At 52.5% G+C, this 26,002-nt stretch overlaps 1 protein-coding gene across 5 annotated transcripts; it reads right to left on the bottom strand.

Moving 5' to 3' along the window:
• Positions 1 to 1,366: 1,366 nt before the first annotated feature.
• HPS1 (HPS1 biogenesis of lysosomal organelles complex 3 subunit 1) lies at positions 1,367 to 24,900 on the bottom strand. Of its 5 annotated transcripts, none has more exons than XM_079899183.1 (20): positions 24,831 to 24,900; positions 23,209 to 23,315; positions 21,385 to 21,501; positions 17,842 to 17,979; positions 17,479 to 17,621; positions 16,990 to 17,098; positions 14,552 to 14,712; positions 13,964 to 14,066; positions 13,239 to 13,334; positions 12,997 to 13,066; positions 11,506 to 11,561; positions 10,087 to 10,254; positions 9,813 to 9,992; positions 8,651 to 8,712; positions 8,020 to 8,154; positions 7,869 to 7,933; positions 6,703 to 6,860; positions 4,516 to 4,629; positions 2,739 to 2,821; positions 1,367 to 2,240 (listed from the first exon to the last, which is right to left on the bottom strand). In XM_079899183.1, the coding sequence occupies exons 3-20, from the start codon at positions 21,499 to 21,501 to the stop codon at positions 2,078 to 2,080; spliced, it is 2,121 nt and encodes a 706-aa protein (XP_079755309.1). In that variant the 5' UTR covers positions 23,209 to 23,315; positions 24,831 to 24,900; the 3' UTR covers positions 1,367 to 2,077. The 5 variants fall into 5 exon arrangements, 4 of the variants coding, with proteins under 4 accessions (XP_079755309.1, XP_079755308.1, XP_079755311.1 ...); XM_079899182.1 differs by having other exon boundaries at positions 24,619 to 24,869; XM_079899185.1 differs by having other exon boundaries at positions 6,703 to 6,848; positions 24,619 to 24,869.
• Between the last annotated feature and the right edge of the window lie 1,102 nt (positions 24,901 to 26,002).

Below are 26,002 nucleotides of genomic sequence, written 5' to 3'. Positions count from 1 at the left end.
TTGGGTCAGACTCTGCTCCAGCTTCCCGTCCCTCCGGCTTGTAGGGGGGTAACTGCTGTATGGCCACAGCAGGCTCAGGGACCCACTGCCTGAAGGCCTCTGGGGCAGGCCCTCCGCACTGCCGACACCAGGGCCTCAGCAACACTGCGGCGGGGGGGTGGGGGTGGGGGTGGCATCTGCCCCTAGGGCCCCCAGAGAGCCACACGTCCTTGCTTAAATGCCATCCAAATGCTTAAACGCCATCCACTTCTCAGGCTGCCGCACAGCTGGAAAGGTCTGGGGGCCAGTTCAGTCCTCGTGATTTTGGGGGTTCGCCTTTTTCTTTTGAAGGCCTGAACATTTCTCTTCTGTGTTTTGGAACGTTTCCCATTTTCCAAGAATCCTCAAGGATTAAAGACCGCATCGTAAATATCTTTGGCTTAGTGCTTACTATCCTCTGGCCTGTCCTGAATTAGGAGCCTCTTTCGCTCCCTGCCCATTGGTTAGGACATTCCCTGTATAGGAAAAAGCACCCTAGGGGCTGGGAGTTTCTGTACTGCTCTGACATCTAGAAACCCGTTATTAGAAGTGCATCTCAAAATTAGAAGAGTATGTGGAAAGTCGCTTCTGGGTAAGAGGGACTTCTGGGGACACTTCTACCCTCGAATCAGACACCCCTCCACACGCCACGTAAAGTTTACACCGCGTGTGTCTCTGCTAAAATCCGAGTCAGCATCTTCCCTCCAGTGTTATTTATAATATTGAAAAACTAGGGGGACTGGTTAAACTAGACGTGTCACAGCATGCAGCTGCTGAAAGTGAAGGGAAAATACTAGGTGACAGGAGTGAGGATCCTAAACAGCAGTGGGCTTCTACACTTAGTCTTCCCCTTCTGCTCCTCTGTACTTTCCCGATCATGTCATAATTCCTGTCCATAAAGTCACGATATTAAGGAGAAAGGCAGTCCCAGTCACCTCGGGACTCTGTCCCTCACTGCCACCTTCTGCGGACTTCAGCCCGCGGTGTTGGTCTAGCTCCTTCAGTATCTCTGTCTCAGTAAGCTGTTCACTTAACAGGAAAGATCAGTGTGCTCTTACGAATTTTAGCTCAAGACTGAAGGCACGGAAGGCCTGGCCGCTGTCTGGTGTCACACGCAAACCCACCGCCTCGCTGCGCTGTGTACTTCTGCCTCCTCACTTCCCTCTGTCCCAGCTGTGGCCTCTCGGCCCCAGAGCAGTGGATGCTCCCAAGTCCCAGGGCTCTGACGGCCTCTTGTCCTTGTGTCCGTTTGGGGGGGACTTTCAGGTTAGAGGAAGGGCTGTACCCCTGGGGCAGTGCTCTCAACCCAGGGCACACCAGGACCCCTAGAGAAGCTTTGGAAAACCTTAAAGCCTGGGATCCATTGGACCGAGTGACACGAATCTCTGCGGCGAGGCTGGGGCAAGAGGCAAGAACCAAGAAGGGCACAAAGAGGCCACCGAGAAGGGCCAGGGGCTTGAACAGTAACAATAACCATAACCAGCATTTATTGAGTGGCTGCCACAGCCGGCAGCCCCATGACCATCCTGAGAGACGGGTGCCGTCACTCTGAATGTGGGGAGACAGGCTGAGAGGTGGGGAAACTTGCCCAGAGCCGCAGAGGGGGCGTGGCAGAGCTGGAGTTCAACCCAGCCAGGAGAGCTCCTTTCACCTGGGGAGGGAAACAGCTTCCTGGGAAGCTTTCTCTATTCTGAGAACAGCAGACACCCACAGGCTGTGGGGACTTCCTTTGTCTCCTAGGGGTAAACGGAGAGGCAGATCCGAAAGAGGGGCTGTCCTGGGTCTAAGCTCACAGCCACTGCTGTTCTCAAGAGACCAAAGAAACCCTCTGGCCCTCCTCTCCCTTCAGAGGGAAGGACTTGGGGGTTTGCTCATCACCCGGAGTGGAGACTGGTCTAAGTGGAGTTTCTTTAAGAAACTCTGGGGCCGCCCTGGGGACTGTGCTACCCTCAGGAGGCTGCCGTGCACAGGAGGAGGCTTCACCATGGGGATGTCTGCAAGCCAGGTGGGCCTGGAGAACGGGTGCACGGGCAGATGCACGGGGGCAGCCCACCCTGGCCTAGAGCAGGGGGACACGGGAGGCCTCGCCCAGGCGCCGGGCCAGCTCGCCGGCCTGCTGCACCAGCACGTCCGTGGGGATGACCGACAGGTGGAGGGTCAGCAGCTCCCGGCACCTGACAGCCTCCGCCGGGTGGCCCTTGCTGTAGTAGCGCAGGAGCTTCCTGGGGGAGGGAGCGGGAAGGAGGACAGGATTGAGGAGGGAGCCAGGCCAAGGGGTCTTCCCGGCACTGCACAGGTACAAAGTCACCTCACTAGGCCCCGGCACCGGGCGAGAGGCCTTCCCTGCCCCTCGCTGACCCAACCTTACAAGGTTCAGCCCCAGGCTGCCACGGCCCAACCCTCTGGGTTCCTGATACTGAAATGGGGTCCACTAGATGGCAGGGCCCCATCTATGGGGCACACAGAGCCGTCAGAGAAGGTCTTCAGGAGCCCAGCAGAGACGCCGGCAAATGCTGCCTCGATGTGCCAGCGGGAAGAACCCCAGCAAGCGCCCCACTCTCTTCCTCTCACTGAATGCCTGGCTGTGAGGAGCTTCTAACAAGGGGAGACAGGCTCAGGGGGACATTCCTGAAGGACGGGCTGCACGCCCTGTGGGGACTGGCACTGACCGCCCATCGTCTGTTCCCCTCTGTGCCCAGGGCCCTCTGGATCAGCATCACCTGTAGTAGTCTCCTCCCAGCATGCCGACAGGAGCCGAGTCATCGGACAGGACAGGCACCTCGATGATCTGGAGTTTGTACCCCTGGGGAAGGAGGCAGGGCGTCTTGACTGGGGAGGCGGTGGGTGTGGGGGGAAGAGCACGGGCTTGAGCCAGACACTCGGTCTGAGGCCGGGCTCAGCCCTGCTTGGCGTGTGCCTGGTGCTGGGAAAAGGCACTGGCCTCTTTTTACCTTGTCTTCTCACCTGTGAAGCAGGAATAAGAATAAACTCCCAAAGAACATTAGACATGGATGTAAAGTTCCGAGTGTCGTGCCCGGCACCTGGTAGCTCTCAGTCCCATCAACCAGTGGACCTGGGTCAGCGACAGGCACACGTGAGGGAGGACGACCCGGGGACGTGTCATGAAGAACAAAGCGTTACCAAAGGCCAAGTCTCTCTCTGAAAGCAACAGGTATTCCCAGGGCAGGACATGGCGGGGAAGGGACTCAAGCTCTGTTGGGCTCCCACTGTGTGCCAGGCGCCCTCACGGGGCTCCTGCGGCGCTGTGCTCACCGGGCCTGCCGCACAGGGGAGGAGGAGGACTTGGTGGCGGCCCAGTTGCAGCCAGACTTCACACCTGGGTCTCCCCGCACCACAGCCTACTGCCCTGTGGGGCTAAACACACACACACACACACACACACACACACACACACACACGCACGCACGCACGCACACACACACACACACACACACACGGAGCCCTGTCCCTCCCTAGAAGCTAAGGTGATGGTCACACCCACATCCTGGGCGCTTCTGAGGCAGGCACAGAGCAAAGATGGGAGCCTGCAGGTCAGGAGAGCCGAGCCTGGGTTCTGACATCATCACCTAGGACCTCGGTGGCCCTGGCCATGGTGTCTGATCTCAGGGCGTCAGCGTCTCCATCTGCAAAATGGGGTCAGTGACACCTGCTCCGACCATCACACGGGCTGTGCGGATGTGAGGCCGTGAGAACAGAGTGAGAGACCCCGACGGCTGCACTGTGCCGTGCAGGAAGGGGGGAAGGAGGGCTCGCTGACAGGGGCAGAGAGAGGGCAGGGCACGAGCAGGGGAGAGGACAGGACGAGGGGCTAAGGGAATGTGGGAGGGAGAAGCAATGGCCCTCAGAGAGCTGGAATGATGGCCAAGGGTGACAAGTGAGGAGGAAACAAGAAGAGAAAAAGGAAACGAAAGCAGAGGAAAGAGGGGAGACACAGAGCGAGACAGTGAGGGAGAGCAACAGCGCGAGGGGGTGGGAGGACACAGATAATAAACTCCCGTGACCCGTGCTCATACTGCAGCAATGGTGAGGTTTGGCCAACACGGCCGACGCAAGAGAGCTGAGCCTTCCTGCTAGCCTTGCCCTGGGCAGGCTGGTTAACTGCTCTGAGCTTCGGTTTATCAGCCTCTACAATGGGAACAGGGAGCCGGGCTCTGTAAGTGCAGCTGATGCCACTGAAACACCACCGAGGAAGCGCGGGCTGGGCGGCCTTGCTCACGCGGGCGCACATCTGTTCACATGTCACCTGGATGCTGCCTTAATCAATGGCATGAGATTTTCAGAGAATGGGGTGGAGGGGCCTGAGCGCAAACGGGACCTGAGTTCTGGGTGCCAACCAGCTGGGCTTAGCTGTCAGCTCCACCAGGGACAAGAAGAGCTGGAGACACAGACTGAACAGAATCCAGGAGAAAAGGATCCAAGAGTCACAGGGAAAGCAAGCATTTCGGGACGGCCCTGCCCCGGGCTGGCCACACCCACCATCTCGTTCTCGAACCACAGGAAATAGGAGCAGTAGAAGTCCCCCTCGCGGCACAGCAGCGTGGTGTAGCCCTTCTGCAGGTATCTGCGTGCCAGCTGGATCAGAGACCAGACCTGGGGAGAGGAGACAGTGCTCATCTCTGCAGCCTGTGGGGCGGCCCTCTCTCCACGGCAGGGACTGGGCTCAGGCTCTCAAATCCCGAGGGGAGAAAAGCACTCAGAGGAGGAGCTCCTGGAAGGCCAGGGGCCTCTCCTGCTCATCTTCTTCCTTAGTGTCCGGGCCCAGCCGTGGCTCAAAGCAGGAGCTTAATAATAAATGGGTGATGGATGGATGCACGGATGGACTAGCCACCCCTCCAGTTACTGTGACGACAAAATACACGTATAAACACTTTATGTACCTTTACTATACACACAAGCCATAAAGAGATTCATCTTTCAGGCCAGAACAGAGCCAGGGACTTAAGAGAAGATGAGGGGGTGGCCCCCTGGAACCCTCCTGCTGTCGAGGGCCAGCCACTCACCTGGGCCCCTCAGGACTGAGGATCTCTGGCACAGGCTCTATGCCATGAAGTTGCTAGAAAAGTGTTTGAACGCACAGAGTGCCCTGGTCCAGGAACATCCTCTGCTCCAGGGCGAAGTCTGAACGAGGGCTCACCAAGGGCACCGACGGGAACACAGTGACCAAGGGACAACGTGCCTCAGATCCCCTCCGCGAGATTCTCCTGCCTAATTCAAGGACTTCTGACGCTGCCTGTGAACTGCCCTAGGGAAGCTGGCAGCAGGGGCAGCTCTGCTCCCCTACCTCCCAGGGCCTGGAAAGGCCTGCTGCGCTCTCACCAAAGAGCTTAGAAAAAGCTTAGCGGCAGGCATACAGGAGCTACTCCAAACCTGCGCACAACACAATGTCTAATGAAACCTGCAAACAAATACACGGGTTTGCTCTGTTTTTCAGGAAAGCAATTCGACAACATGTATCAATAACCTTAAAAACACTCCTTCCATTTGCCTTTGTAATTCCATTTCTGGGATTCCATATTGAGAACATAATCAGAGACGAGGACAAGGATGTATGCCCAGAGGCATGTGCCGCAGAATTACTTACAACCGAAAGAGCCTGGGAACAATCTAAACGTTCAACTAAGTACATGACGTTACGTTCACATGATGGACTATTGTGGAGCTGATGATAACCACGTTGATAAAGAATTAATGACATGAGGAAATGCACCAGATATAAAGTGAAGTGAAAATGTGGTAAACACACTGCTTACACAGAATGATCTCAACTATAACAAACCGCACAGAAAAACAACGAAAAGAAATGTACCAAGATAACCCCAACTAGCTCCAGAAGGAGACGAAGATGCCGGGAAGGATGGTACCAGGAAATGCTCAACCAACTCCAGCTGCGGTCTGTGCCACACGCTGTGTTAAGAATATTACATGCATCATCTCATACACTTATAATCTCCGCAGCAATTCTATGATGTCACTAGAGTTACTATCCTCTTTTACACATAAGAAAACTGAAACTTAGACTTCATAATACCCCAGCTACACAGCTAGTGAGGGGCAGAGCTGGGTCTCCAACGGGCCTTTTGTCAGGATCTTGTTTTAACCATTATGATACACCTTATTTGTATACACAATGTATATGAAAATATATAGTTTTTTAGAAAGTGGCAGAGGTCCTCTGTTCTCCCCACCAAAAATACTAGTTTGCTATGAAGATGAATCAAAGAAAAGGACCCCTGGAGACTGTTTCCTTCGTAGAAACCACCTAGTTTTACATTCTGATACTCAAGTTGATTAACCCATGTGTCTTCTTTCTGTTTTAATGAACTCAGCCAACACTTATCGGGCACTTATTTATGCCAGGCACTGAGTTAGGCCCTGGCCATTTCCTCCCCTGAACTCACTGCCCAGACTCTGCTGCTCCAGGCACACTGACACACCTGGGAAGGTGGCCCTGAGTGCCGACCGGCATCCTGGGGTGATGAAGATGGGCAACTATTCTTAGGAGCCTGAAGAGCTGGGTGCAGACACCAGGAAGAGTGCCATGAAGGGTTCTGGCGGGGGTGCTCAGAGCCTCCCGGGAGCCCGAGGGCGGGGGCTAGTCCTCTGGGCAGGGGTCAGCACACCCATCTGATGCGTGAGGAGAGGGCCCAGGCCAGGCCAGGTTACCTTGGTTCTGACGAAGGTGGCCAGGGGCCCCCTGCCCAGCTCCGATGAAGTCCTTTCAGTGCTGCTGAGGGAAGGGGCCACCATCTGGCCGGTGGTGCGGTCCACGTAGATGAAATGCACCAGGCCGGGGAAGTCTTCCAGGTAGGTGAGGGTCTCAGTTAAGGTGCTTGTTAAGGCAGAACCAGGGAGGGAGCTCCTCTGTCCTCGACCTAGGCTTCCAGCGAGGCCCGCCACCCGCCCTCAGGATCCCCCCCCTTTCCCAGGTCTCTCTTTACTGTCGAACCTCCACCCCTGAGAAGGTCTAAGATGCAAATACAACGGATCCTTGGCTCTGGCACATTTAATGCAGGGAGTTCTGGTCCCAACAGGAACATGGTATGTTCATGTTTTACCATTTTCATGCGGGATGGGTTTAAATGATACACATGCTGCGGCTGGTATGAGAGCAGAGCTGTAGAGCTGAAGAGTGAGGCTAGCTGGCCGCCCACCCACCCGCCTCACCGTGATCCTGTTCACCTCTACACTTCATCTCCAGAGGCTGGAACGTTCCCATCTGAGAGGAAGGGCAGTGGCTGATGGCTAGCAAGGCCTTCTCACCTGTGCATTGAAGACCGAAGTCTCCAGAGACAGGAGGCCACACCCTTTAGAGATTTTAATACAGAAAAAGCTGTTTCATATAAAGTTCCAGGGAAAATCAGTATTTGGTAAAATTAGTTCTGCAATAAAAGGGTAAGTCTTGGAGGTGGCTTTTCAAATGGGGACAAATAAACACATTTACTGCAGGCCTTCTCAGAGCCTTCACGTGCCACTGTGTACTGTGACCTCTAAGAAGGAGGACGTGGCCACTCAAACCTACCCAACCCCAGGCCCCTGTCCCTCGTGGGAGACCCACTGCCACCTAGCTGGCTGGACAACACCGACATAAACGATCCCCAGGGCTCTCACAAGTAACCGTGGGAGAGCAGGACTTTATGAAATTCCAGCTGTGGAGTGTTCCTACAGACAAGGCCCCTGGGACACTACCTCCTATCATTTTTCTTCAGAGAAAGGAAGCTGAGGTGGTGAAATATATGCTCTCTCTCCCCAAAGCCGCAGCCCTTCAAGTGAGTGGGTGGAGGAGGCAGGTAGTCCCGAAAGGCCTCCTCAGGGCCAGCCATCAGGATATGACACCATGGTGACATTCCTCCTGCCCTTCACCAACAGGAAGTCCTTCCAGTCTGCCAGCTTTTCTCTGCCGAGGAAGCAGGGAGAACAGGGCTGGGGTCAGGTGCGCCCCAGCTCCTGCCCTGGCCGCCAAGGGGCCACACCGACACTTACTGCATGAGCGTCTGGACCTGGTCCTGCAGGTGCTGGGGCAGGGAGGGGCCTCCCCGGCCCGGAGCCGTGGTCAGGAAGCTGAGCCGGTAGATGGCGCAAAGCTGCCTCTTCAGCCTCCCGCATGCCTGGAGCAGCCTGGGCACAGAGAGGTGAGATGTCACAGCCGGAAGGGCCCTAGGAGGGCACGCCCAGGATGGTACCCCATCCCCTGTGATCACCCTCCTCCTGGACTGACGTACAGCACAGCTGATGCCCCACACCCTGGCCCTCACTGAGCCAGGAGGCAGCTTCCCAGTTTCCCCCAGTGTGTGCTCTGAGCGCTTAGAACCTCATCCAACCGCATGGTTTATTTTATGGAGAAACAAGGGGTAGCGACTCGCCCGAGGTCACACACTGAGTCCGTGCTGGAGCCGGGCCTCTGCTGGCCGTGTCGGGCCCTCAGGCCCTGCTCCTCAATCTCTGTCCTCTCTGCTCCCAGCCTCCCCTCAGCATCCGTGGGCTGGACCCGCCCTCCCAGGACCCCCTCTGCCCTCAGAAGCGCCTTCCTGAGCATCCTCTCCCTCTGGGCCTGGAGGAAACTTGCTCCTCTGTCCAAACGACTCCCCCCTTGACCTCAGAGCCCACCACTCACTGCCAGGATGATCCGGGCTCACTTCTGGAGAAGGCCTTGGTCTTGAACTCCAGCCAGGTGCTCTGTAAGGAGGACAGGTGACAGGCATCTTCCTGACAACATTCCCACAGCGAGGTCCAGGGGACACCCTACCTTGTGCTCTGAAAGGCTCCAAAAGGTGCCCTGCCTCCATGGCTTATCTAGGCCCAGCACACACCTGCCATCCACAGCCAAGCTAGGTCTCTGGCAGGTCCCCCAGCACCCTGCACCCCACTGTACACCAGGCTACTCATTGAGCAGGCAGGTATTTAAAGAGCAGTTTCTGTGTGCCAAGTACCAGGCTCACTGCCTCGCTGGTAGATACCGTAAACCAATGATGCCAGCGTGACAGGTAGGCGCCTCAAGGGAGAGGCGGACGCAGGCAAGAGCTGGGGTGCTGACCCCCCTCAGGGGAGCTTTGCATCCTAACACGTGCTCACTGGAGTGCGCTGGGCACGGAGAGATGCTGAGCGCTGCGGGCTGACTGTTAATTTGCGTCTGGGCTTCAGTTGGCTGCTCTGCCTCTTCTAACCCCTCTGCTCGTTTTCAGACCAGTGCAAATTCCGTGCACAACGAATCTCAGTTCCTTGAGCCCTGCCAGCTACACGAGTGGCCTCAGATCTCAGCCCAGTGTTCTACCCTTGAGAGCTCCCCCCCAGGCTCCGGCCTGGGCTGTGCCCCGTTTCCTGCTCTGCTTGCGCACTGTCCCAGGGTCTTGGCCTCATCTCCCAACCTGGGTTCTACGCCCCCTGTGGGTGCAGCGGCCTCCCTGTGTCCTGCACGTCTGAGACCAGCCAGGTGGTGAGGGGTGTGGCGGGCAGACCGCTGGCCGTCGCTGAGCCCTCGAGTTGGGCTCTGGCTCCACTGCTCACCAGTCCAGTAACTTTGGCCAAATCACCATCTATCTGAGCCTGGGTTTCCTCATCTGAAAAATGGGAGCTATAACTTGTCACACAAAAACGTTTTGGAAATGTCAAGTGCCACTGCTGGAAGTTTCTGTTTCTGTTTCCTAATGGGGGAAACAAGGATCACAAGCCCACGGTGGGGTGGGGCAGGGCCCAGAGCCTGGGCCCCTCACTTAGTGTGGACAGAATGGGCCCTGCACCCTCTCCCCAAGGTGGGGTGTCCAGGGCTTGCGTCTCACCTGAAGCTCTTGCCCACCTCGATTCTTGACAAACTTGTCCATCCTCTGGCGTAGGTCCCCCATGAGGGGGTGGGACCGCAGGGCACTCCCGGCCTCCTGCCCCTCCTTCAGCTTCTTCTCCAGTAGAGAAAACCCATCCAGCAGCTGGTACAGGGCCAGGGCCAGGGCCGTACTGGGGCTCTAAGGTTAGGAGAGCAGGGCAGGGCAGACAGGGGCAGCCGTGGGGCGGGCATCTAGGCTAGGGCGTTGCCAGGGCAGGCGGGAGTGCTCGTACCTTGGTCAGGAGCACCATGTTGATGCCTGGCCACAGCGGCAGGCAGTACATGGTGTGGGGCACCATGGGGCAGTAGCTCTCTTTCACGGTGGCATCCAGGAAAATCCTTCTGGGGCTGGAGGGTCCTCGGGAGCGAGGGACCAGCATCTGGAGGGTGTCCTCAGCCATCTGCGGAGGAAGAGGAGCTGTCAGCAGGAAGGGGTGGGCAGGCGTCTGGCCTCCTCCCCACATTGGGTCCACCCACAGCTGCCCACTTGCCGTCCTCCCTGTGAACCACGAGGCATGAACTTTTCTAGCCCCAAGAAATCCCAGTTCCTAAATCCCTGCACTCTGCTGCGGCTGCCCTGGCAGCTCCTGTCCTGCTGCCCCTCTCTCTCTCAACATCCTCGGGGCCCTTCTGCCGGGAGTCAGGACTGGATACCACACGGGGGTAGCGGGTGGTAAGAAAGGACAAGAAAGGTGGGAAAAGCAGCCGGCGTGGGGTGGCATGAAGGGGAGGAGGCTCCTCTACAGCTTTCTGTACACGAAGCATTTAAAGCTGATTAACACCTGTCATTTCACCACCTTCAGGACATCCCGACAGTCATTCAAGGGGGGCAAGTGGGGCATAACAGGGCTAAACAAGCAAGACAACCAGCCTTACGAGGGCTCTGAGTAACAGTCTTTACGGGCAAAAGCAAAGAATTAAGGAAATCGTTAGGGATGCCACAGAAACTTCTCTATAAGGAAGTCTTCCGATAACAGCAGAGGACTCCGTACAACACACTGGCTGTCCAGGAATTTGCTAAGTAAACAATAACGTGCGCACGCAATGCACCCTGAACAGCCTTGTTAAGAAGCACACTGCTGAGGAGCGCCTAGTTAATGCGAAAACGCTCAAAAACAGAAAGAATAACGAAGCACATCAGGATTCAAATTTAGTAAAAGAAAAAATATATATGTCGTGTGTGTATGTGTCAATGCACATATAAAGTCATAGAAAGACTAGAAGGAAACACTCCAAAATCTTAATAGTAGTTAACATCTGGGGCTGGGATCTGAGAGTGATCTTTTTCCTTTTCCGTATTTTACTTCTGTTTATCCCGATTTTTCTACAATGAACGTATTTACTTTATCATTTAGAAACCATTAAAAATTAAGCTGGACTTTCCTCCCAAGAACAGTGAGGGTGGGGATTTCTCAGGAGTGGAGGCCAGATGTCTGGGGGAGGGGGAGGGGAGGGAGGCGGTCACCCTCATCCACCACTCCCCCCGCCCCTGCACTGGCTGGCCAGCCGTGAGAGGGCACAGGAAGGCCAGCGTGGCTGGAGAGTCACCCCAGGAGAAGCCCTCAGAGTCTCCAGTGCTCACTGCATCATCTCAGATCAGCTGGCGCCCCGGCCAAACCCCCCCACCCCCGAGCCCCCCAGGAGAAACTCACCTGGACATGGGGATCATCAGTGGGAGGGGTACCCCCATCCAGCCAGACTGTGCTACCTGCAGGCCATAGGTATTAACATAACAACATAAATAATGGCAAAATGTAAATACTGGCCCAACAGCCTGTCAGCAGGGGAGGATGGAGCAGAGATGGCCCCATGCCATCAGCAGCTCACGCACATTAGTGTGAGCTGGGGAGACTTCCCCTTCTCATCCTATCCCAAACTGGTGAGTGCAGGGCAAGCTCAGAGGTACCAGAGCTAGAGCAGCCTGGGCTGGGGAAGAGAGGCTCCCTGATGCCCCAGTGGGCTGCGGGGAGGAGCTCCTGCACGTGTACCTGGCGGTGTGGGGGGGTGTCCCTCAACCCCCTCCTCGGTCCCCAATCCCCTCCTTGTTTCTGCCCTCCCTAACCCTTCAGGCCCCTCCCTGGCTATAACAGTGCCTCTTCACTGGGAGGCAGCACACACTGTCTACAGTTCCCCATTTATTTAATCAATCAGCAAACTTTAACTGAGTATCTACTATGTGCTGGGAACTGAACTAGATTTCCTTTCCTAGGTCAGCTCACAAAAACCAGCTGAACCAACCGCATATTTGAAATATTGTAGGCTTGTAATAATAGTGCTCTCTCGTGTATTTCATTGCAAATAACTATCATTTATAATCATGTTTTTCTGGGGAAGCCTGTGTCTGTGTTTCAAACACCTGACTTACGAATGGATGAATGCAACTCCACCCATTTGTAAGCTGTGAGTTCCGTGCACTGTGGAACAGGCATTATTTACAGCTTTGAGGCATGAAAAAACTACTGAGAGAAAGGGGCCAGGAGGAGGAATGAGGGAAGGGAGCAGTGAGAAGAAAATGGAACTTCAGCCATTACCCCAAAGTAGTGCTTTTTGACGTTTTGGGCTCGTGGAGAGCTTAGAGAACCCAGGACAGTTATGATCCCAGCCACAGAGAAATGGACAAGCAGGGAAGCATTGGCACATGGTCTCAGGGGTCCCAGGCTCCTTTTTTGTTTTGTTAATAATATTTCCAATATTTTTCGTTTCTTTTTATTGTTTACCCACATACTTTGGAAAAGCAGGTAAGCTATAAACCATATAGACTGAATATTTATATTTTAAATCACTGTACTAGAAATAAAATGATTATTACTTATTTGATTACTTATTAATTATAAAAAAGAAAGAGAAGGCAAAGAGCACATATATGAGAGATGAATTTTTAAATGATATCAACTTGTCATAAAAAATTTTAGGGATCCTTTGAGTGGCCTTAACAGTCCTTGAATTCAAGCTGGAGCCGGAAGGGTAGACAGAGGGTTTGCTGCACACAGTGTCCTGGGCTCTAGGAATTTGGGTGTCTGTGCCTGGACCCTTACAGGGCGTTGGGATCCACTGAACCCTAAGACAGATTCTCCCAGGGCTGCCTATCCGCCTTGCCTTCTCCAGGTCCCTGTCCTGTGCCCCTCCTCCTCTCCAGGTCTCACCTGAACTCTGCTCCCCGGGAGAAGGAGCTGGTGTGAAATACTCCTCAGGGAGGGAGAGGCTGTCTGTCTCCTGGGAGGGAGAAGGGGAAGCTGGGTTGAGGTCTCAGAGAGGCTCTCCCAGGGGGCTCGACCCTGGTCCCTGCTCTCTGGGGAGAGGCTGAGCCTCCCCTCCCCTCCCCCTCCCTCCCACCCCTCCCCCTCCCTCCCACCCCTCCCACCCCTCCCCAGAACATAGCACATACAGTCCCTGCAGAACTCCTGGTTGGGTCTGCAGAACAAGAGCTCCAGGCCTGCTGCACGGGGATGCTCTGGCTGCGGAGGGGCCTCTGTGGGGAAGGCTGCAACAGATCCGGGGATGCTAGTTAGAGCTGCCTGCCTGGCTCCTCTGCCTCCTGCACTTCACAGCGCAGCCCTGGGGGGCGGGGGCCGCTAGCCCCTGCGCACACTCCACTGTGCAGCCCTGGGTGTGCGCCCTCACTTTCCAGGGATGTTTCAATTTTAGAAATTCCAGAAAGTCCAACACATTGGCACCCAAACCACTGCCAGCACTTACTGAGAGTGTTCACTACACCCCAGGCACTGCTGAGCTCTAGGTAAACTGTTTCCTTTATTCCTCATGACAACCCTGAGAGGTAGATGCCATCGTTGTCCCATTGCACAGATAAGGGAATCAAGGTTGAGATGGGGTAAGTACTTGCACAGCAAACAGCTGAGTGGTAAAGTTGGGACTATGTTGGGACTATTTTTGGGACTCCAAAAACCTGCACTTTTAACCCACTAAACTACATGCATTCTAGAATTCCCCTCACATCTGAAAGCAGCTGGAAAAAAGTCATGCCCAGCCACATGCCCAGGACTGTGACTTGGAAACCACAGCCTCCCCAGCAGCCTGCCCAGCACTCTCCTGACTGGTTTTCCAAGTCGCCTTCCTGAAGGCCTCCTGCTGCCCAGAGAGCTGCCCCGAGACCTGGGTGTCGCTGTCCTCCGCCATGCTCTCGCTGGGGTAGAGGTCCTGCACCAGAAGGATGAGGGCAAGGAGGTCGGGTGGGCGCAGGGAGCCGGCGCTGTGGCTGTGGAGAGAACAGGCAGCAGGTCAGCGTGTGCCCGCTGCCCCCAGCCCACAGGTGGCAGTGGACAGGGGCAAGTAAGTTAAGGGAGTCTGGAGCATGATCCCTGCCCTCAAGGAGTTTACAAATGTGCCCGCTGACCTCATCCTTTCTGGAGAAAGTAACTCATCCATTTAAAAAATAAAACTTGGTTGTGTTGAAAAAAAAAAATTACCAGTGGAAAACCACCAGGGACGAGTAACAGCATATCAGGAAACCCTAAATTAAGATTCTGAGACAGTGTTCCAGGAAGAAATAATTCAGAGAAGGAAGTGAGCTGAGAGGGGGAGAAGAACTGAAGAATCTAAGAAGGCTTCCTGGAAGAGATGGGTCTGGAAGGTTTCCCTGGCCCAGGAGGTGGTGCTTTTCAGGTAGGGGGGATAAGAAAGGGTGAAGGTGAGGGGACCCAGGGCCTCCGGGCCACCCCATGCTGGGGCCCTTGGACTCACCTGGAGTAGAAAGCCAGCAACTTGGAGTGCACGAGCAGGAAGGCATGCAGGGCCTCCTCGCCAGCCCGCCCAGGGCTGGAGTTGATGGCCTGGACGACGTGCCGCTCCAGCACCTCGATGCACAGCTCACATAGCTGAGGGTGGATCAGCCGCTCCACAGCCTGGGCATGCGGGCAGGGAGAGGAAGTCACATCACCCCCACACCTCCCGCTCCAGCCCCAGGGTGGCAATACACTCACTCAGGCCACAGTGAGCACACGCCATGTGCCAGATGCTTGGGAACACGGAGGCTCGGACCAGCACAGAGTCTGCCCTTCTGGGCCTTAGTGTGGTCACTAGACTCTAGCGGATGAGACAGACAATATGCAGAGAAAGAGATAAAATAAGTGCTAACAACTGCTGTGTAGGAAATATACAGTATTGGACTGGAGAAGAAGAGCAGAGACCTAAGTGTGTAGGGTGTTCAAAGAAAATGTCCCTGAGGAGGTGACCTTTAAACTGATATCTAGAGAACAAGAAACCCCCGTCAGAGAAGGAGGGAGGGGCGAATGCCGCAAGCTGAGGAAAGAGCACATGCAAAGGCCTTGAGGTGGAGACAGAGTTTGGAGCAGTGCTGCCTAACTGATTACAAAGGCAACCCCTACACGTAATTTAAAATTTTCTAGTAACTACATTAAAAAGTAAAAAGTGAAATTAATTTTAATAATTGATTTAACCTAATACATCTAAAATATTATCATTTTAACATAAGGAATAAAAGCATTATTAATGGGATAGTTAATAATCCTATTTGACATTCTATTTTTTTTTTTTTGCATTTGACATTCCTTTTTTGTCCTAAGTCATCAATATCCAGTGTATATTTTACAGGTATAGCATAACTCAATTTGGACTAACTATACTTCAAATATTCAACAAAGACATGTAGCTAATGACTACCACACTGGACAGAGTTGAACACAGAGTGCCCCGGAAATGGGAAGAAGTCCCGGGTGGGCAGTGCATGGTGAGTAAGGACAAGAGAGGCATGAGATGAGGCTGGGGCAAGACAGGCAGTGGTGGATCATACAGGGCCTGATAGGCTTGGTAAGGACTGTGGATTTTATCTTAACTGCATTAGGTCACCTCCTACAAGAAGCCTTTTGCTGATGCCTCAGAAGGAGTTGACCACGCCAACCTCTGTGCCATCATGGATTTTGAGAAACCCAACCTGGCAGCACCCAGTATACTTTATTGTTTTTAGTACATATGAATGGCTGATTTCCCCTCAAGGGCAGAGACTTTATTCATCTCTGTATTCCCAGGGCCTGGCACACCTCTTAGCATATGCGAGGTACTATATGTTTACTGGAAGACTGAATGAGTGGGGTGTGAAAATGAATTCCTTCAGATCTATTTTCCTGTTCACTAATTCTCTTTCCAGCTATGTCTCATCTATTATTTAACCCATCTCTTAAGGTTTTCATTTTAACAATTATGTTTTCACTTCTAAAACATCTATATGGGGTTTCTCCCTAGCTTTTATGTCTGCAAATATTTCCTGGTTGTTTTATGTCCTGTACCTAAAAATTCTAGTGTATCAAGCTCCTTGGGATCTACATCTGCTGGTGATTGATTTCCCTGACTCCTACTCATGGTGGCTTATTCTCTTGTGCATCTGACTGTTAAACTGTGAGCTCGTATTTGTCTGCGCTTAACCTGTCCTCAAAATCAACGGCTTTCAACATGTAGCTCCCAGACCAGCATAACCAGCATCACCTGGGAGCTAGTTAGAAACGCACATTGTAGAGCCTCCCACCCTTGGCCCCCACAGTCAATGAGAAAAGTGAGGCCCAGAAACCTATATCTAACAAGTCCTCCAGACGATTCTGATGCACACGGAGTGTGAGAATCACCGACTTAGAGAGAATCTGTGTTTGTCTGTACAAGGAGCAAGCGGGTGCTGCTGACGGCCACCTTACTCTTCAGGTCTGGGCTTAAGTAGGAGTTGCAGGCTCAGCTCCCCTGTCGCTGTTGGCCTAAGGTTTAGTTTTCTGGTTGTAGTGTTGGTACCGTCATCTGTACTCGGGCAATCTTGCCTTTAGTGCTGCTTATTTTTCACTACTTTCCACTCTAGTTTCAGCTCAATATAATTTGGGGGGTGATCAGAGTGGAGGGGGCTATCTTCAGAGATTTCCATAATTTACTGAGAGCCCAAAAACTGCATTAAAACGTCCATTTTATCCAAAATCTAGCTGTGTTAAGATAGGGAGGCCCATCAGTGTGCCCAGCCCAGCATGTGGCCAGAAAGAGCAACCCTCAGAAATGCATGGGCTTGAGGCACTGCCTGTGTCCTCACTCATGGAGGGGAGGGTGGTGTCAAAACATGGTCTTAATGCTGCTCAGCCCCTCTGACCTGACATCTCTGTGGCCCGAGGACTCCCGCACCCAGCAGTCACCTCCACAGCGAAACACTGCTCCTGCTGCCGCAGGCGGCCGTAGGTCCACAGCAGGCTCTGGAAGTGCTCCCACACCTGCACACGCTGCCCCAGGTCCGGGGGCCGCAGCCTGGGGGCAGAGCAGGGGAGACCCATAAGAAAGCCGGCTGTCCCCAGCTTCAGCCAAAGGAGCGGCCTGACATCACTGCCAGCGCCAGGCAAGCTCATGTGACATGACCAGACCCCTGCAGGAGCCCACACAGCACAGAGGGGGCGTGTCGGGCTCTGCCCTCTCTGTAGAGCCAAGTGGGATGGGCACGGAAGCAAGAGGTGGGCGCCTGAGCAGATCGCCTCACTTCTCAACCTCTCTCACACACACACACATGACAACAGCCAGCTAGAGAGACCCAGGAAGAGGCCAGGGGCAGAGTGTGACAGGCAGCTTCACTGAGGCTGAGTGCACACCGCCTGGCCTTGAGAGGGGCTCAGCACAGCACCCAGGGGACTCACTCCTTTCGGATGAGCTGGCCGTCCATGGTAACCAGCCCGAAGTGCACCTCGAAAAGGTACTTGAGCACGCACAGCTTCTGCCGCAGGTCCCCCTCGCCCTCAGTGTGGTCTCCATTGATGGCAATGAACAGGCACTCTCCAAACTGCAGGCACAGCGGTCAGTGGGTGTCAGCCAGCCCCAGGGGACCCCCTCACCTCCCCTGATCGCTGGGGACAGTGAGGGGGGCTCAGCTCCCAGGGGATTTTGTTAAGATGCAGCTTCTGCCTTCTAAAAGAGTCTGAGGTTCAAGATGAGGAGGAGGCGTGTGGACTGCCCAAGGAGCCGAGGGAAGAGGAACACGGGCCCCAGGGCCGCACGCTCACCAGGTGAAGGACGTACAGGTAGTTGCCATTTTCCGTCGAGAAGCGGGTGTATGTGTCTGAGAGCTTCTCCAGCATCGTCATAGAGGAGATAATGACTGGGGCCAGGAGGGTGCTGAGCTGGTCCTCCAGGGCGGGAAGCTGCAAGAGGGGATAGAGAATAATACTGCTTAGTGTGCCAGACCCTGGGACAAAGGAATGGACAAGACCCAGGCCTTGCCATCAAGGGCTCCATAGTTCTAGACCCACCTGGGAGGCTATCACTGTCCTGACAGGGAGACACTTGGGTAGTAGTTAGGAAGGCTGGGAAGGGTCAGGCAGCTAATTGTGCTGCTCAGGCTGTGATTGTAGAAGGAAACATTAAGGAATTAGGCCACATTTCCATAGAGGAATGTTTGGGGCATTTAATAGAGAGCTGGCCAATTCTAAGAAAGTTCAGTATGTGTACCAAAGTCCATGCCCTTTGTTGCAGTTAAGTTCCCTTTGGGGAATGTATCCTAAGGAAAATAATCAGAAATGAGGCAGAGATACATGCGCAAAAATGTTCCCTACAGCGTAATTTATAGTAGAAGCAACTGGAAAGAATGTAAATGTCCAGTACCAGGGAAAGAGTTAAATAAACAACAGTACATCTGAATGATGGGAGAATATATAGCACTTAAAATATTAGAGTGTTTCAGTGACATGGAAAATTCCTATGATACAATGTAATGTTTAAAAAAATGGTTGTGAATGCTCTGTATTTTCAAATGATAAAAAAAACAAGGTATTGAAAAACCAATGAGAAATTCACACTATTAAAGTTACTGCTTCTGAAGAGAAGGATCAGGAATGATCTTCCCCCCAGTTTTTACATCTTTCTGTACTTTCCCTATTTCAGTAACAAGTATGCTTTTACTTTTATAATCTCTTCACTCATCCATTCTCTCTGACCTCCAAATAAGAAACAGAACAAACAGACAAAACCAAAAAGAAACTGGACAAATTTGCTGAAGGTCTGGGAATAAAGATGGGATAAAGCCAAGGGAATGGTAATAACTCAAGTTCTCAACACTGGAATGAAAAGACAGGAGGAGACAGCTGACCTTCCCCATGCTGATCTCAGGAGCCTCGACTGAAACAGGGAGAAAGCGGAGTCCTAATTTTAACTTGTACACAAGGAGCTGAGTAAGACTTTGCCTTCAGAAGAACAGGCAAGCAGCCAGGGGTACTGTGCGGCACTTAAAATACAAGGGGGTCCGCGTCACGAGGGGTGTCGTTTCCTCCCACAGACTCAACGTTTAGGAGCCCAGCGCCGTGTCCACTGCTGTGGAGGCTGTCAGTCACCTGCGACAGGTCTCCACTCAGGCAGGCAGCTCCTCTCCTGACCACCCCAGGCCACACCACCCCAGCCTGCCCACCGCACACCTGTGAAATAAACCCGTGGTGTTTATTTGCCACCTGGCTCATTTTCTTTAGACTCTGAATTCCACAAGTGCAGGGTCACGTTGCTATGTTCACTGTAAACAGTCCATTCTCGATTAGTATTCGTTGAATGAATATCCCTTCACATAGGCAAACGTTGGTTGAATTATTCATGTACGACAATATTCTTGAACTATCACGAACCAATCATGTTAATAGAAATGTCACTTAAAAACCTAGATGGTGTATAGCAACTCACTTTAAAAGTAGTAGCTTTTTCTGTAGGGATATAGGTGTAGCAAGAATTCTTTTGGTTGGGGGGAAATTATAATCTTTGTGTAGCTAGAGTGTAAAGAGAATTCTCCTATATTACTTGGTGCGATCATAAAGTGGTACAGTATCTTTGAATGGCTTTTGAATCGATGATTCTACTTTTAGGAATTTATACTAAGGAAATAATGAGATGTGGGATAAAATTCAAGCACAAATGTTCCCTACAGCAATAGCTATAGCAAACTAAAAGCAATATACATGTCCAATACTGGGGAAATGGTTAAATAAATGATGCTACATTTATTCATATATTGAATATAATGTTTCCATTAAGATTTATGCTTTTGAGAATATTTAACAAAATGGAATAATGCTTTTCCTATAATGGCAAGTGAAAAAAAAAAAAAACCAGGAAATAAAATTGTAAGTGTGGTATGATCCCAACTATTTATAAACGATAAAGAGCCAAAGAAAATATATTGAAGAGCTAATAGCTCAGGGTAGTAGAATTATGGGTCATTTAAAAACTATTTCTGTTATTTCCCAAATTTTCTACAATTAGTTCACATTATCCATAGGATCAGGAAAGAAAAGTGTTGGATACTTGAAAAATAAAACTTTGAAGACTTTTTTTCTTTACCTTAGTCATTTAGGAACTGAAAAGTCAGGAGTTTGTTCCTTTATGAGGTTTTTAATAAAGAGGAAGAGAAACACTATCAAATAGTTTGCCTCTTAAATTGACCAAGTTGATATAGTGGTTTAAGAACTAAAATACTTTAAAATTCTTAAATTAAAAAATTATACATATTGACTGCTAAAAAATAAAAGAGCCTAACAGATAGACCTGTTTTTTAGCTTAAATAAGACCGCTTAAATGCCTATGATCTCTGACACGTCGTATCATTCCTAAAGAGTATCAGCGATGTCGAGGTGAACTTGCTGATGTGGAGTTGGTCCGGCTGATGACCAGGCTCACTGGAGCAGGAAGGGCACTGAGAGGCAACCAGTCTGTGTGGCTGCAGAAATGCAAGGACTGTCTACTGCATCCCCAATACAAAAGTTTTATTCCAAAATTGATCTGGAAAAAATTTCAAAATAAATTACTCCTTTAGAATGTAGAGCAGAAATTATCTAAGTGAAAATGACAACTGTCTCTGAGTTGTGATATTAAAGCGTTAAAATGGATATCCACATGCAAAAAAATAAACTTTATACTTTACACCACATACCAAAATTCAAAATGGATCATTAGACTGAATATAAAACCTAAAACTATAAAACTTCCAGAAGAATATGTGGGGAAAACTCTTTGTGATCTTGGGTTGGGCAAAGATTTCTTAGATATGACACCAAAAGTGTGATCCATAAAAGCAAAAAATGGAAAACATGGAGTTATCAAAATTAAAAACTTCTGCTTTTTGAAAGGTACTGTGAAGCAGATGCGAAGACAAGACACAGACTGAAAGAAAATATTTGCACAACGTAGATCTACAAAAGGACATATCCATATCTAGGAAACTCTCAAAACTCAGTAGGAATAATAAGAAACAATCAACCCAATGAAAACTAGGCAAAAAGATTTGAACAGACATTTCATTAAAGAAGACATAAAGATGGCAAATAAGCACATGAGAAGATGCTCAAAATCATTAGTCATGAAGGAAATGAAAATTTCTTCATAGGGTGGGGGTGGGTCACTGGAGAGCATCAAGGGCTGACCTCTAAGGGTGCGCAGGAGCGAGGGGCGCCGGGCCACACACAATGCCGTGTTCATCCCTCTGGCTGGGCCAGGACAGGTGGACAGGCTCTCCTGCCTCCTGGTAGTTCTGGGTTGTTCCCTCCCATCCGTCCCTCCTACCCTGCACTCACCCCTTCTCCCTCATTCTCCGACTGCCCAAACTTCAGCCGCAGACTCTCTTCAAACTCCTCGTCCATCCAGTAGAAGAGGACGTCTGCACCCTCTGTGGCCACCAAGACGCACTTCATCTGCCAGGGAGAAGCAAGGTCAAGGTCACCTCCCAGCCCCACATCCATAGGCTTGGCCTGAGTAATGAACAGGATCATAATCCCGCAAACACCTACTGGCCTTTACTGTGCGCCAGGCACCACGAGGGCCCTCCTGGTGTTACTCTGCGCCACCCTCACAGCAACTGGGCTAAGCAGGAATCTTCAGTTATTCCTATTTTTAAGTGACAGAAGTGGGATCCAAACCCAGGCCTGTCTAATGCCAAGGCTGGGGCTCTTTCCTGTGTTATCTGGCCTCTCTGAACACAGCATCAGACCCACCACCAGCCTACTGGGACCAAAGGCAAGGAAGGACCCAGCTCTTGATCTGAGCACGGGGTCAACTGTACAAGGGGGACAGGCAGGCAGGGCCTGGTCTGGAATGGAGGGCGGCTGGTGCACCTCCCTCCAGGAAGTCCAGAAAAAATGTGCTTCTCCTCAAGTCACAGGTAGCTCCAGAGGACGAGCTTCAAAGCCCACAGGCAGGGGGTTCAGTATTACAGGAGTTTGATTCACAAGTTCCTCCTGCTCTGGTGGACACAAAGGCAATGTGACCTTGGCCACAGCTCATTCTCACTCCTGCTTAGCTGCTGCTTCCTCAGCCACCTCCACCAGTATCTCCTGCCCTTCCGGACCTCCTTCCCCAGCACCCACACATGTACCCTCTGTGCCACACATTATAATGCTTGACTATATACAATGGGTTTTCACATTCACCAACTGGTAGATTCTTAATCCAGAGCTTCCCATGCCGGGCCTTGGCCCTGTGAGGTGCAGCAAGACATTGATCTTCTCAGCGCTTAGGGAAGCCTGACCATGCCTGGTGAAGCCAGAGCTGTCAGGCCAGCTGCTTGCTCCAGTCAAGGGCTTCAAACCTTCTCCTATAGCTCAGCATGTCACACAGATATGCACTCATCACCCACGTGCTAGGACGTGATAATGATGAGGAAGCTCTGTTCTAACTCTTCCATGGTGGATGTCCAGCTTCCTCAACAGGATCATAGCATCTCGAGGCCTCAGACTCAGTAACATTCTTCAGGATCCCCTACGTGACCAGCTTAGTGGTACTTACCCAATTCCTCCCAAATCTCTAGTTGGTTTATCAACTTTAACTCGGAGAACCTAGCTTGATGGTGTTTCCAGCACAGTGAAAAACAAAGAATGTATCCTAGTCCCATGGAATTGCTAAACACTAGGCAGAGACTGGGAGAGCAATGGAGTGTGAAGGAAAGGTTGCTGGACGAGGGCAGGTGGGCTTGACGGGAAGGGAGTGCATGGGCTGGAGAACAGTGGGCTGGAGAATGGAGGCTGTGAACAGCAGAGAGCCCCTGTAGGCTGGTAAGGGTGTGGATCATGGATGGGTGGGGTCAAGGTTACGGAGGCTATTGTCCTGGTGCGGGGTAATGTGGGTCCACTCCTTGGTGGAGGCCAGGGAAGGAAGGGGCTGATTCAAGAGGTGTAGCTTAGAGACTTGGTAGGCCATGATGACCTCCTGGATGCAAGGGAGGAAGGACAGAACAGGCAAAGTTGACATCAGGATGCAGAGCTGGGATAGGGGATGGAGATGAGATGACTCTGCACAGCCGGCGAGAGCTCAGTCTACTACCTACCTCACCCTGTCCACCTCCCAGAGCCCGAGTAGCCCCAGGGTGGGTGCTGCCTGCCTCCATCTCAGGCAGGATCATCTACCTTGGCAAGGAGCACAGCGGAGCTTCCAGACAGCCAAAGATTCAGAAAGGGCTGTGGTAGACAGACTCAGTGACCAGTTCATGGAGAGCAGCATAGCATCCCAGGTCCTGCTTAAAACAGGGAGGTCATGAGGGCAAGCAGAGGCTCTCGTTCCAGCTGCTGCCTGTTCCCAGGAGTGGACAAGCTGGTGAAGGACAGAGTGGTCAAAGGTCTCTCTCTGGCTCTAAGGCCTTCTGCTCAGAACATACTCCCCTCGGCCAGGAGGTGTCCAAGTGCCCCACATTCTGCCCACCCTGCCCTCCCACAATGGAGAACACGAACCCGGCAAGCACAGTCCTTTGGCCATAGCACGTGTCCACAAACATTAATTCTCACCTACTGTTTCCTTCTGAGCATTCTCACTTCCCCATGGGTCACTCTGAGCCATGGTGTGGTCAGCAAACCCACCCTGAGCAGCCCCGGGAAGCCTGCTATGAGTGACTATTGGGAAACAGCATAGCACATCCCAGGGAGACAGAAAAGCAGTCCTGGGGAAGAGAGGAGGTATCCTAGGGTAATGCAATGAATGGCAGTAAAGCAATACAACCGCCAGGGGAGACCCGGTTCTAGTTTTGTCTTTGCCAAGACACTTAAACCTCTCTGAGCCTCAACCTCTGGCTCCACCTCCCTCCAGGGTTCTAGTGAGAGCCTGGGAGTAACCAGGCAGACACACCCCTAGCAAACTTTCTTACACAGAGGTGGGGTGGGGGCTCGTTATTCTTACTTCCCAGCTTCCCCTCCTCAAATAACACGTGAACTAAACTGGTTTCAGAATCACTCATATTTTGATGATAAAAAGCAGGAACAATATAAAGCTTTAGCTTAATTAGGAAACCAAACATTGTAAACAAACAAGACACAAGAAAGGGCTGTTAGGGGCTCAGCATCTTGTGCAACATGAGACCCACTACATCACCAGCATGATTGACCTTAACGCCATATTCCCAGAAGAATGGAAATGCTCTTTAGTGGACGTTAGGTTCTACTTTTATTCCACAAGGTTGCTGGAAAGAGAACCTCACCGGTGTTATTTTCTGATTATTATTATTATCTGATTATGTTATTTTCTGATTATTTATGCTCTGAGGGAACACAGGACTCACTGGAGCCCCAGATGGCGCCGGGGCAACCTGGGGAAACGCCCCCACGCCCATATTCGCCATCCTCCCAGCAAACTGCCCCTATGGCCGCCGCCCCTGCCTGCCAGCAGCCCACGCGCTCACAGCCTCGTCCTTGCCCCTGATGGGCTGGAGGACGCAGAAGTGAAGACCTGCAGGGCGCGCCCGCCGAATGGCAGGCCTTCCAGTTTGCCCTGCACTTTACAGTTTATGCAGCAGTTTCACCCCCAAGTCCCCCGAACCTCACAGATACCCTGGGAAGAAGGCCCGGCTTGTGACTACTGCCCCACTTCGTAGCTGCAGTAACTCTGGCTCCGAGAGGTGAGGCGACGGGCCCACGGCCCCACGCCGGGTGGGTGAGGCTGGAGGTGGAGACGCCCCCACTTCCGGGAGGGAAGCGCCAGGGTCCCGGAGTAAGCCCCACCGACTACCGAGGCCCTCCGACAGCGCCGGAGGCCCACATACCGCGTAGTACCCAGACACCGGCCAGCCTGCCAGGAGCTCGCGGGCGCGCTTCCGGGTGTGGCCACGTGACCGCCCACGTGACGCCCGGGGAGGGACTGGAAGCCCGCCCCGCCTCTGCTTGGCTTACGCCTCTGCCTGTTGTTCGCTTTGCTTCCGCTCGGAGGCCGGGCCCGGCGAACCCTGACTCCGGCGCTTTGACTCCTGCCGGGCGGTGGCCACATTCCTCCCGTCAACAAGGAGGGCACCGAGGCCCATAGTGTGGGGGACTTTGCAGGCAGCCGTCAGAGGCACCTGCTGCTTCCGGCCCTGCAACCTGCCTTAGCTCAAGCCACTCCCCACCGAGGTACTAGGGAAGTCTCCATTTACAGGACAGGAAACTGACGCCCAGAGAGAAGAAATAACTTGTTGAGGGGCCGAGTTAGGATCAGAACGCAGGTTTCCCGGCGCCCCGCTGGGCTCTTCCCCACCCTCTGGCTTTTCTTGCTGAGCTGCAGTTCTGGGTGGGAGCTGTCCTTCTGTCACCGGTTTCCCTCAGCTCCTTGAGAGGAGAGGCAACCTGCAGAAGGACGCAGTTACCCCCAGAGTACCACCGCTGGACTTTCTTCATAAGGGTTCTCAATCCATTTTGGGGATAGGGGTGCACATCAGGGTCTTTGTTTTGAACCTGTGTTTGCTAGTCTCTTAAATTGTATGTGTAGTGGCTGAAGGTGGGGGGAGCTGATGAAGATAATGGAAGGGATGAAATTCCCACCCAAGCCACCCCTTAGTGCCCTGGTGCCACCTGCGAGCTTTGAGCACAGCCCAGCAGGGGATGACTTTCGAGGACTGGCTGGGGTACAGCAGTTTGAGCGCCACCTGGGGCAAGGCAGGGGCCAATAATTAATGCCTCCACCACCTGCAGACAAAGCGAGTTATCACTCTCCACGCCCCCCTTCACCGCCCACCCCTCCCAGCCCACCTTAAGCCCCAGACCTTCCAGCCCCCCATCTACAGCACACAGCTCCTCTGCAGGCATCTCTGCAGCCCACAGTTGAGATCATTCTGGCTGCGCACTCTTTACCCTGCTATTTTCACTCACCATGTTTCTCTGTGTCAAACATTTCCTGAGCATGAATTTCAGTGGTTGAATAAATTCCATCAAATAGATAAGCTGCTGTTTACGTACTCACTTC

Source organism: Stenella coeruleoalba (assembly GCF_951394435.1).
Source record: "Stenella coeruleoalba genome assembly, chromosome: 16".
NCBI classification, from domain to species: Eukaryota; Metazoa; Chordata; class Mammalia; order Artiodactyla; family Delphinidae; genus Stenella; species Stenella coeruleoalba.
Note: the sequence above shows the minus strand (reverse complement) of the source record. Positions and strands in the feature narration are given on the sequence as shown.